This window comes from Sorex fumeus, unplaced genomic scaffold (genome assembly GCF_029834395.1).
Source record: "Sorex fumeus unplaced genomic scaffold, SorFum_2.1 ptg000005l, whole genome shotgun sequence".
Taxonomy (NCBI): domain Eukaryota; kingdom Metazoa; phylum Chordata; class Mammalia; order Eulipotyphla; family Soricidae; genus Sorex; species Sorex fumeus.
The window spans coordinates 4,152,901-4,166,231 of record NW_026606062.1 but is presented as its reverse complement, the minus strand read 5'-3'; the positions used below and the strand labels follow the sequence as shown (position 1 = coordinate 4,166,231).

Here is a 13,331-nt window from a genome sequence, read left to right as displayed (position 1 = left end):
TATATACAAATTTTCACAAAATCAAGAAGTTGCAAAAAAATTAGAAGGATTACGGTGAATCTGACAAGCTACATTTAAATGCTTTACCACTGATATATTCCTGAACATAGCAGTCATAGAAGTTCCAATAGTTTTTCTACATGGCCTTTATAAAATTTTTCTTGTAGACATAAAATTCACTATAAGTCTTCTGAAGTTCTGATTTAAGAATTCAAGATGTTCTCAGTTCACTACTCATATTTAAGGCCACTTTGGTAAAGGCATTGCAGCAAGAACACAAAAACAATAGCATATTTTCTAATATTTATTTTTTTCACCTGCAAACTGTAGCAAAACATGATCAGCTTTATTATGCAGACAGGTATCCCTCTACATTTTTAAAGAATTTAGGCATGTATAAATAGAAGAGCTCTTTAGAAAGGAAAAACTCAAGGGTGAATAAAACCTTCCGATTTTGACTTTGTAACTTTCCAGTAGCAATGGTTAAAATGATTTTAGGTCATTCATTCCAAGATATATGACAGCACCGTAAAAGTGGCTGATCTATTTCCCCAGTAACATTTCTCACATAACAATGTGTTAAAGTTACAAATACTGATATGCACAAATAGCTAATTTCTAAGAAAAATATGTACAGTACTGCAGCATGATGAATGTGGTATCTGCAATAACTTAATATTAGCCAATTTTTAATATACATGATACCGCTACCTTTTTTTCTGCCAATTCACAGGTTAAACGTTGTTACTGGAGCCCTCTGTTTTGCACATCATTACCTGGTGTTTAATACACAATGCAGGCTTTTTAAAGACTTCTCTTGTATTTAAAGCTAAGATCAGTGAAACAAGACAACAGTGCAAGAGGCGGAGAGATGTAATGTGACCACAAAAAAGTTCGTTCCAGTAAAGTGTCTATATAAGGCTATAAGAAAGGATTGGTTGATGAGCTTCCTGTTGGAAATTGTCCTGTCGGTGCACCAGTCTAAAGGAAAAACATAAAACAAAATTAAAACATAGAAGTGGAATGTGTGAAAAATATAAAACATCGAACGTGACTGGATTAAATTTCGTTTAAGCAACACTGAGTTTAGGAATTATCTTAGAATTCTTTTTATTCATTACTTTTATTAATGGGCGGGAGTGACACCACAGCGGGTAGGGTGTTTGCCTTGCATGCGGCCGACCCGGATTCGAGTCCTCCGTCCCTCTTGGAGAGCCCGGCAAGCTACCGAGAGTATCCCGCCCGCACGGCAGAGACTGGCAAGCTTTCTGTGGCGTATTCAATATGCCAAAAACAGTAACAAGTGTCACAATGGAGATGTTACTGGAGCCCACTTGAGCAAATCGATCAACAGTGGGATGACAGTACTAGTGTTACTTTTATAAATATAACAAAACTACAGTGAATTATATCTTTTTATATTCATCATCTGGTATTAATTCCTCTCTCCAAAAAGAAACTGGGCCCTAAAACAAAATCCATTTACGATTTAAACCGAATGTCTGACTCCCAGAACTCCTTCACTAAATCTACTGCCTCTTGTAAAGCATTATTTTGATTAGAAGACAAACAAATGTGAACAATAAAGATATTTTCACTACAGCTGATTCACACTTTCTTAAAGTCAAAATAGTGCGATGCATCATGATACCATCATATAATGTCCTCTCTGGAGAATACCTAGTAGCAGCATCTACGAATGAGAGTCTGCTCTTTAAATTTAAAAGCAACACCCAACTAAGTTGAGAACTGAATCTGACATACCATGAAAGGATTACTGGATACTCCAGCAGCTGCAACTTGACCAAAAGGGGTTACCACTGGCTTGGTTTGTCCAAATGCTGCGAAACCTGCACCTTGTTAAGACAAACCACAAATTATGAATCCTATCTTGGAGAGAAAAATTTAATCACTACAAAGTCTCATGAAAATTTCAGAGAAATCCCAACAGAGCAACAATGAAATACTGTGAGAGCTCATGATCTTCCAAATTCCAAATTTCCTGTAGCAGTCCTTAAAGAGCATCACACCTGCTGGAGAAATAGTGCAGGAGGTAGGACGCTTGCCTTCCACGTGTGGTTGATCCTGGTTCGATCCCTGGCACTGAGTCAGGAACTGGCCCTGAGCACTGCCTGGCATGGGCCCAAATCCCACCCGCCTCCCCCCAAATAAACCAACCAAACAACAACAAAAAGGTTCTTATAGACGTTCTCTAATATGGTCAATTACAAGAAGTCTCAATGGGAACACTTGTCAACTCACAGAACTTAACTAGTATACAGAAATATGTAATAGCTTAGGGCCATGAAGAGAACATGAAAGTTTTTATAAAAGTATTCTAGTAATCCTTAGAAGTATTTTATCATTGTGGCTCTGCCATGAGCTACATTTTCTTTATATCTAGTCACTGACTTTAATATATAGAAAATGTGTCAGTGTGATGATTATATATTTTAATCTATGGACTTCAAAATGTATCGATGAGCAAATGTGTACACAAACAAAAAAACAACTGCTCTCTAGTGAATAATCTGAAAACAAGACTAACCACAAAAGAATTTATTTCAGAGAAGGAAAAATCTGACACAACAATAGCACACAGCAAGCTTTTTTATGCAAAACCCCTCTCTGCAATCCTATGAAGTTCATTTCTCTATTTGACTATTTTGGAGCTCCAGCTGGCCAGTGCTTGGATGCACCGACGCAGACTGGGCGGCTGCACCCTGGCAGCCCTTTGAGCTCCTTCCTCAGCTCTCACCAAGTACCTGTTCCATTGTTTTAGATTTTGGGGCTCGGGGCTTACTCCTGGCTCTCCCGGCAGGTTTGAGGGACCGTCTGGGGTGACAGCACTGACCCGGTGGGCCACATGCCAGGTAAACACCCTCCTGCGATGTCCGCTGCAACGCTGCCATACCCCGCAGACCGTCCTGCTGTGCCAGCCGACCACAAAACGTCATGTGAGAAATCAAAGTGCAGTGAGTGGCAAGTGGCCGCTTACCATTGGGCTGCTGAGAAAAAGCCGTCTGTTGAGGGAAAGCTGCTTGGGCAGGGAAGGCGGGCTGCTGGAAGCTGCCGCTGAAGCTGGTGGGAAGACTGTAGGGGGCGGGCGAGCCGAAGCCCGCGGGCATGCTCATGGACGCGGTGCCAAACGTGGCGGCTGGTGGGAGAAAAGCAGTCTGGGTCACAGAGCCAAGGCCAGTCTCAAGACAGCACGCGCGAGAACACGGGAGAGGTATTCTTTACTCTGGATTACACTGAGATGCAGAGTCAAGGCATTTTAACGCACAAAAGTAGCAAATAATTTTTAGCATTACAGGTGAAAATAGCCTGTGAAATTTCGCTCTCCCGAAACCAAATAAAACAGAATGAAAGTCATGAAACTATTAGCCCGAGAAAAATTCCTCAACTAAACTCTCTAAAGTTCAAGTCTAAACAAGGTCACGTAAAAAAGTCAATCATCGTGCAGTTCACAGGTACCTTGGTACAACTTTTTTTTCTTTGCTGTATTGCAAAAGCCAAATTGAGTTTTAAGTACTAAATTATTTGGTATAACATGTGCATTCCTGAAATGAAAATTTAAACCCGCTCCAAAACCATTGGTTACAATAAGGAAAAACAGAGTTAATGCCAGGCCACTTAAAATCTATGCAGCACTGTAACTGATGCCCCCCACCTACAAAGGTGGGGGAAGATGTTCTAAGAAAAATATCAGCATAATTAAAAGAACATATTAAGTTCCAAAAGAAATGTATAGATTCCCATTCCTTTTGGGGAAAGCAAATGAAGGCTAATTTGGATACAGAAATAAGGACAATCAGAACTGCTGAGTTGCAGCAGTTGAGGCAAAAGGGCGGGCAAATAAATAAATAAATAAATGGAAAAACCGTGGGGAAAAGCTCAAATGAACATTCTTAGATAGAATACAAGGGAATTGAGTGCCATGCTCAAGATTGTTCTCTTCCATGGCTTGCATGTCCAGCCACCACTACTTGAAAAAATAGGACTACTTCAATGTATGTTGTATGTGGCCACCATTTATTCCTCCACTTATGGACTATAAAGAATTCATTAAAATCATAAAAACACATGCAGCAGAATAGTACATTACTGATTGTTAATGAAGATTAAAAACAGAAAGCCTGTCAACAATAAATTAGAGAAAGTCTCAGTGAAATAAGAGCAAATAGTATTGTTCTAAATAAAAGTATTATTACATAACTTAATTTCAAAAGGTATAAAAATTCACTGAATTTCCTGATTTAAGCAAATTTACCAACTTGGCTGCTAATTAAAGGCACAAAACCTAATACAAGAATGCTGAACATAATTATCTTTTATTAAAAAGCATATTAGTAGTTGTCCCAAGTAATTCTCACAATCCTATTGTTTATAACAATGCAGGTTTTCTCAATGAACCTAATTACAACATTAACATTTAAAATTTTTTTTTACAATTTATGACAAAAATAGGGAAATAAGCCACTGGGAAGCAAGAGAATGAAAGAATAGTAAGCACACTGCCAGGAAAACAGAAGGGTTTTGTAACAGACAATAAAGCACCGACATAACTATGACAAATTATTTTTTAAGAAAGCACTAAAGAAACAAAACTTGAATAAAGGTAAGCAAAACCAAGCTCTATGATAATATGGTAAAATGGTTTGGCATATATCAAAAAGGTATCACTCAAAGTACTAGGAAAAATAATCAGAAAGCTACTAAGTCTACTAATGTGACCATGGAGGTAAGCAATAATGCTTTGAAGCATTAAAACATAAATCACCGTGGAAGATATTCATATAACTTTATATACAGTGTAATCCCAATGGCACACATACATGCCCACTCCATCATAAAACATGGAAGAAGCTTAATTCCACATGCAGGGGCAAGAACACTAGCAGAAGCGTCCACAAGCAAGTAGACAAATTGCCACACAAATCCAGATATTAGTCGTGGCCACCTACCAAAATGAGCGTGAGGAAACACTTGAGAATGCATTGCTCCAGAAAGGAAAGCCATAAAGAGACCAATGTCAATTAACTTACAGGTAACCATTGTCAACATTCATTTGTTTCATTAAGAAGCTCTAAAATTAACTGTAAATACTGTTACAGTGAGTAGCCTAAAAATAGATAACAAAACTGCATCTACAAAGAAGGTACTTCAACTATATTGAAGACACTAATTGTCTGAAATGGAAAATTGGAAAAACAGATTATCAAACAAAGATTTACAAGATCAACTTTAAAAAATAAACACTTTTTTTTTTAATGTGAAGACATGACTATTACCATAGGACTTTGCAAGCTTTAAGAGTGCTACCCTAAAATGGTATCCAAAGATTCACTTCACACAATCTGGAATCTTTACTCTCTCCAGACTATAAACTTTGAATGACCATCTCCATAGTGCATCATTACTTAACTGAAAACTCCTACGTCAAGGAGAAGCATGTATAGATAACTCAAATAAGCTAAGCAATATGAAGAGAAAATCTGATTAACTGAATCACTGGTCCCTCCGTCCCCCCACCCCAACCCCTCATCTTCTGAGCACTACTTGAGGGTCCACACCCCCAATTAAAAAAAAATTAAATATAAAGGTTGGAAAGAGGGAAAAAATACAACTTGTACAGCTCTTACCTGGCATGACTGTCAGAGAAATTACACATAAAGAAACGTAACTGATAAAAAAACAAACCAGACTGCTACACTCATTTCACGCCTGTTTTAACCATCTGGGATGGGACTATTTCTAAAATTTTTGTCCTTGAATTTCAAATTGAAATACTTTAAATTTGGGGGAAAAGGATAAGAAATTAAAGTGTTTGAGTCTTAGGTTCATTTATTTTCAAACAACAGTAAATGAACTTGACCTCTGTAAGCCTCAGTTTCCTCATCTGCAAAAACGCAGGAGGCAGTGGGTTAGAGTGAGTGTGACCAAGGACTTGAAAAGATTCTCTATTGTAAATAATAAAATGTATTTTCCTTTGATCTTTTTTTAATTCAACAAAAGATTGAGCAAGAACGGTTTTGGAATCAACAAGTTCGATCACTTGAAGTGGTGGTTCATTTTTCTTTACACTGGGATTTCCTACAGGTATCAGGCCTACAAGGACGACACTCTGGCCAGAAGTGACTTCTAGTTAACAGTGCCTGTTACCCAATTTTATGTTCCTTTGCAACAGTGATGCCTTCAGTAACTCAAGTCATGAGATACCACAAATATTTTTAAAGGTTTCTTTTATAAGAAAAATTTTAAAATATAATTCATGTTATCACACATTTCACCCAGTTAAGAGCATAGCATTCACTATCACTTCCTTCCACCCCATGTACTATCTCCAGCTTTGCTCATTCCTATTACATTATCTTTTTTCTAAGGCATTTTTAAACAAGATTATTCTCTCTTTTAGATTCTAATCATCCTAGTGAGTTACTATCTTTCCATATTCTGTATACATCCTGTAAAGTAATATTTATATAAATAAATAATGTTTTTCAGTTGATTCTTCTGTAAACTGTAAAAGTTCTTTAAAACATCAGGACACAAACTCTTTGTTAGACTAATTATTTGCAACCATTTCCTCCAGACTGATATAACATTATCTGTACTAATTTTTAAAACCTTACTGTGTCTATTAATGCTACAAGTGCTGAGTATAGGTCACTGATTGTTAAAGACATTCTAACCACCAAATGTTAAGAGCAGACTGAGCGTGAGAATGTATATGTCAGTCTTTCTACCAACAGAATGTATCAGAATCCATATAACTTATTTATATTTCTTTCTTTGTGACACACACCAACAGACACACGTACACACACACACACACACACACACACAATTTGTATTAATCCTCATTATCAGAATATACTAGATGAGGAAGGCCTACTCAGCATTTAAGACATAACCATGGAATGGATTGTGATTTGTAATGCTTCATCAATATATTTACAAACACTGAGATTCAATTTTATTTATACTGGAGAGCCAGAGTCAGGGTTGAGGGCTTGCTTGGCTTGTGATCTCCAGGAGTGACCCCTGAGCACAGCGTCAAAGATCAGTGTACCACTGGGTGTGTCCCAAACACTGCCAGTCAGCCCACTTCCTCCAGCAAAATTTTACACTGGAATAAAAATAAATAACACTGTTCTTCAAGAATTCTGGGTACTAATATTAGATGTGCGATTAAGTTAAATCAGAACTGTTAAAGTAAATTCACTAACATCTTAGCAAATAGGTTTCTAACCTAGACATTTAAACAAGACCAGTGGGCTAGATGCTAAAATATGTGACTGTTTCAGCTCTGTATTTCTACAGATTTATATTCTTGGGAACCATCTTGAAAACCATTTATTCTTTCATTAAAATGAATGTTAGAAAATAAAATCTACATTTGGTGGCAAAGCAGAGATAAAAAAAGAAAATAATGTTGTCCTAATAAAATTCTATTTATTCTATTAATTTGATGTAGCGATTTCAGTGTTATTCAAAAAAATTCTAAATTCTAAATATCAATAGAATCTTAATTTTAAAACGGAAAAAATACTGCCTCAAGTCGTATTACCTCTGATAAAATTCCGGAGCCTTAGAGTAAGTGCAGGGAGGAAAAATGATTCAAAAATATTTTCTTGTTTTTAGGTCACTCCTGGTGGTGCTCGGGGACAATATGGTGCTGGGGACCAATAGGAATCCAGTGTACAAAGATGTGCTCCTGCACTTTGAGTTCTCTCCCAAGAACAATTACAATATATTCGAAGGATAAAGTATCATAAGTAAAACCTACAGAACTTCAAAGTACGATTACACAATAACCTCTCTAAAAATCTAACATAAATGAAAATTTACCATATTAAAGTTAAATACTGAAATAGGATAACAAAAAGTATTTCCTAGAGAACTATGTGAATTTTGATAATGTAAAACATTAGAAATTCCTAAACACAGCATATTGTCAAAATGCTGTTTATATTTTAGATTCAACAGAAACATAGTAGTTAACAGCTATTTTGATTTAGTCAATTCAAAACTAATCTAACAAAAAATGAACAAAGTCAATTTATAGTGGAAAAAATTTACAATAAAAAATCTGTGGGTGCTATATATTTACTGCTCAATAAATTTTGCTTCGGCTAACAATAAAGCCACCTTATATCGCCTGAACATACATTGTACATTTTATCTTATAACCTATATAGAACCTTAAGTTACAAGAACTAAATGGTTTTCAACCTTTTTTACATATGTAGACTGGAGGTTGAAAAACACTGCCCTAAAAAAAAAAAAAATCACAGGAACTTTAACTCCAATGACAGAATCGACTCAAACTTGTGAAACCCAAGCACAAAAATTTGTAAGTCTACAACTGTACCTCATGGTGTCTCACTAATATAAATTAAAAAAAAAAAAAGATTTATCAAGAATGTGATAAATGTCAAGACCATGCCAGGTGGTTTGCATCACCTAATATTCAAATAACCTGGTCAGTGAAAAACTGTGTTCATATTCTATTTTAAAAAAGACAACAGGGACTGGAGAGATAGCACAGAGGACAGGGCATTTGTCTTGCATGCAGCAGACACGGGTTTAATCCCTGGCAATCATGAGGTTCCCCAGAGGACACTGGAAGTCAGATTCATGAGTAAGTAACCCCTGAGCATGGCCGGGTGAGGCCCCAAACAAAAACCAGTAAATAAAACAGACAATGAGCTCACAGAAGTTGTATTAATTCAACCTCAAAGAATAATTTATTTTTCCATTTTTCAATTGTTAAATAGTCTTATACAACAGCTGTGGCGTTATTAATAGCTATGAAGGTTTCAACAATATTTAGCAAGAACTTTAACACACTGATGTCAGTGCTGCAATCTGTTAAACCACATTCAAGCATGAGCCACTGGTGATACATGCCTTCATCACATGCTGAAATAGTCACCAAATGTTAGTAAATCCTCTATTTCCTTACTCCTTTCATTAGAGCAATGCTATACCGAAAGGCTGGAGCAATACTACCGCATGTAGCGTTTGCCCTGCTCTCAGCCCCCAGCAGCAGCAGGAGTGATCCCTTAGTGCAGAGGAGCAAAAAGCCCCAAGCACTGCTGGGTGTGGTACAAACATAAACAGAAGGTTAGGTTCGCTAAGCAAGTGAACACTCAAAGTACACCCGTCCGGGTGCACACAAACCACATACACTAACTTTTCTGAGCCAGACTTCTCTCAACTTTTAAGAATTAGAAATTTTAATGGGCTAAATGGATTATACGAGGAAAGAAACAAAACCCTTTCCCACGTTTTATAAGTTCCTTCCACTAAGCCAAAATAATATCCTAAGAAACAAGTATCTATCACAAGTGATGAATAGCATAAACATCTGTCCAAAAATATGGCAAATTGAAAGCAATCACTGATTAGGCATATGTGAATTAAAATTAAAAAAAAATATTATGTGTGAAATTCAAATACTTGACCTCTATTACATAAGATACCAAATTATAACGGAAGAAAAGTTATCATTTAAATTGCTGATCTCACAATTCTTAACTGATACTGAGGGTTTTCTAATAATTACCATTAATGGTACAAGTTTTACAATTTGATTGTAACATTACAATCAAATTGCTCCCTAACAATTTCCTATCATCATATATCCTAAATATAGGTTTTTAAATCACTGGTGCACACAAACACCAAGCTGAGAAACCTGAGACCCAGGAGGCACTGAGACACATTCACAGTCACTACTGACTGACGCCCTGAGGCATCAGCAAAGAGCTCTCAGGCTTATGCTTCTGGTAACAAGACAGACTTCAAAAAGGAAAAGAAGAAATGATGTGGCTAGTTTGTAGTTGAACAGAAAGGGGGACAGAATGGAGAAAATTAAGAAAATGTCATCAGAAAAAGATTGAAGTATTATACTCCAAATAAAGTTCCCACAATTTGAAAGTTCCTAATGCCTAAGTGGATACACCTTAGGAAAAAATAAAATTATCAGGAACTCACGTAACAAAGTCATTCATTCTTATGAACCCATGAAGAAAAAACACAAATAATTTCACAAAATCTTTTATTAGTTGAATGAGTTAGACTGTGGTTCAGGCACTGGCTTGCATGTTGTTGACCTGCGCTCACTCGATGATCCCCAGCCCCACACACGTTCCCCTGAGCACAGATCAGGAGTGGCCAAAAAGGGGAGATTATGTAAGATATCGAATTATAATTCAAGAAAAGTTATCATTCAAATTGCTGATCTCACAATTCTTAACTGATAATGAGAAAGGGATAAAACAATTGACGGAGTTAAAACAATTCTAAATCCAAGCCACTGACTACATCATAATTAGTATATCTGCATCCTCTCTATAGACTGTGTGGCTTTAAAATAGTCTCTGTATACCTGAATTTCCTCACCAGGAAAATGAAAGCTTTAACTGCGAAATGGTGGACAATCGAAAACTTCTAAGACCCTTCTAAAAGATTTCCCAAGATTTCTAGAAATATTCAGCTAGTATTGTAGCTATGGACGAAACTCTTCCTTATACTTCCACTTCAAATTCAGTAAAAAAGAAACCTCGTTTTCTAATATTCATTACAAAGTACCTTAGCAATCAATAACCACCCCAGCGCCCTCTGCTCTCCATCTCTTACCTGTTGCTCCTCTGGCATTGGTCTGAAATGGGTTTGTAGAAGATGCAACAGAAGGACCACCAGCAGCAACAAATGGATTTGTGGAAGGTGCACCTTTGAAGAGTTACAAGATTCTAATCATTCATATTATTTAAAGTATTTAATGTATTTCCTCATAAACTAATTTTAAGTGCTATCTTAAACTAAAAATATTGAAACTGTAAACTACAAAACCCAGATCCCAGAAGAGAACAGCGCAGAATCTCCTGCCCCTGCAGGTGGCTGTCCTCGCCGGGGCCCCTTGGAGGGGGGCGGGTTGAGTTTCCCTCCCCACCCCGACCAGAGCCCTGGCAGCCAAAGACCTCCAGAACCAGCCACCACCATGCTGAGACCACTCTTCGCACACATGAAGGTACCGGCAGAGGAACAAAGGCATACAGGTCCCGGGGCTGAGATCTCCAAGCCTGCTCAGATCGGGGCTGAGCATCCTCCACCCAGGTCCTCCATCTTCCAGTAGGCAGGGGTCACACCCACCAACTGCCCCCCAACGCCGTGAAATCCCATCAATGGCCAAGACCCAGAGACTATAAAACCCAGCTCCCGGAAGCGACATCTTATTATCTCATTCTTACTGTGGACAACCTGGCAGGCTACGGAATGTAACCTGCCCACACAGCAGAGTCTGGCAAACTCCCCGTGGTATACTCAATAGGCCAAATACCAGTAACAATGATGGGTCTCATTCTCCTAACCCTGCAAGAGCCCTGAATATGGCACTTTTTAAAATCTCAGAGCTAGGACGAAGGAGACGTTACTGGTGCCTGCTCGAGGCAATCGATTAACAAAAGGATGATCATGATCATGACTGAAGTTCATATAATTACGAGGAGAGAAAACTAGAGCTTTCTGATAGTGCTATGCCTATCTTCCAGTACTAAGAAATACTATACGTTCGTCTCTTCAAAGCCCTGAGAAACACGTACCTCCAAATGGAACAGGCACATTTGCAGAGGCAGGCTGTGTCTGCGCGGACGCGCCCACGGCCACCGTCCCAAACACGTTGCTGAAGACAAAGAAGGAAACCGTAGATTATGGAAACGAAGGCGATTAATACCTATGGGAAGCCATAAAGTGTGGGAGCCAGGGTCCTGCGAGACAGATGGCCCAGGGGTGAGGGTGCTGGTCTCACAGCAGTGAATGCCATTTAGTCCCCAGTTCAACCTCCAAGACCATCTATAGTCACTGAGCACTGCCAGGAATACGGCAGTGAGCACCCACACACAGGTGCCACACTCACCTACTCCCCTCAAAAAAAGTACGAACAGGTAATGTTACACCATGCATTAAGGGAAAAAAAAAAAAAGAGAGACTACTAACATGCCTAAATCTGACACTGACACAAACTTTTAAAATTTTATTCATCTAAAGGAATGAAAAGGGATATTATTATAGCATCGGGGTCCAGTAACTCGTGATAAAAAGGAATTCTGATACTTAGGGGTTGGCAAGGTGGCACGTGCGGTAACACACATCACAAGAGGCTTCTTTTTTGTTTCTGTTTCTGGACCACACCTGGCAGTGCTCAGGGCTTACTTCTAGCTCTGTGCTTAGAGATCACGCCTGGCACTGCTGGTGCCAGGGATCAAACCCAGGCTAGCTGTATGCAAGGCAAGTGGTCATCTATTGCACTATTTTCCCAGCCCCATCTTACAAGACTATATACAACACTCTATACTCCTAAAGCTTGTACTGTTGTAAATCAACACAATCTCCACAGAGAGGTCTAATAAAATACATAAGATATTTTTAAAAAGTTCTATTAAAAGCAATAATGCCATTACTATGAGCATTTTAAATGATAGTTCTATTCTCCAAAACGAAAGGAATTTAGCAAGAAAACTAACATTAATACTAGGGAAAACAAAATCAGCTCAGAATTATTCTAAGTATAGGATACTTAGACCTCACGGACCCCATTTAGAAGAGTCAGCAAACATTCCACAGTCAGAGTACAGCTGGTAAGGCCTTGAATGCGGTCGAGTAGGGTTCAATTCCCAAGACCATACAAGGCCTTCCAAACACAGAGTCAGAAACATGCTCTGAACACAGTTGGTATGGCCCAAAAATAAAAAAATAAACAAACAAATAAAAAACCACCCCAAGTAAAAAGTCCTTTATGAACCATAGTGTGAGTTCACTCGTGTAACTGTGTGATTTGTTTATAACCTGTCATGCTGGTCTTTATGGCAAACTTGTTAGCTTACTATCATTTATGTCTAACGTATATAGTACTAGGGAAGCAAACAGTGTATATACACACACACATATACACACTCACAGTACAAATTTTGTATTTTTGTATTGAACTTTTCCCATATGACATACAGAAAATGTATTACTTCAGAGTCCATGCAGTTAGTATTGCAAGTCTATCATTTATCTTCAAAAAAGGGGGAGTGAGGTAAATAAAGAGCTATAAAAATAACAATAGGAATAAACAACCCACAGGAATGAAAAAGAGGAGATAAAATACAGGCCAAGTAAACAGCACTTCCAACCATTTCCTTAACTCTAAAAAGTTAAAACTGTAAGACTTTTTAAGGATTTAATGTTAAAAATGTACGAGACCTCTTGTTACCAACCATTCTATAACACCAGATTCTATGAGCACAGTAAGAGGCATGTCTATAAACACCAGTGTA

General features: G+C 37.9%; 1 protein-coding gene across 6 annotated transcripts in view; it reads right to left on the bottom strand.

Annotated features, from left to right (window-relative positions):
- Nucleotides 1-286: 286 nt before the first annotated feature.
- AGFG1 (ArfGAP with FG repeats 1) overlaps nt 287-13,331 on the bottom strand; it is a 76,315-nt gene continuing 63,270 nt past the window's right edge. For 3 of the 6 annotated variants that reach the window (XM_056121206.1, XM_056121231.1, XM_056121239.1), the window contains 6 exons: nt 11,613-11,692; nt 10,651-10,743; nt 4,968-5,003; nt 2,999-3,157; nt 1,765-1,856; nt 287-981 (listed from right to left, as the gene is read on the bottom strand). In XM_056121206.1, the coding sequence (XP_055977181.1) occupies nt 922-981; nt 1,765-1,856; nt 2,999-3,157; nt 4,968-5,003; nt 10,651-10,743; nt 11,613-11,692 (520 nt within the window). In that variant the 3' untranslated portion in view covers nt 287-921. The remainder of the gene's footprint in view (nt 982-1,764; nt 1,857-2,998; nt 3,158-4,967; nt 5,004-10,650; nt 10,744-11,612; nt 11,693-13,331) is intronic. The other 3 variants (XM_056121214.1, XM_056121249.1, XM_056121222.1) reach the window with 2 other exon arrangements.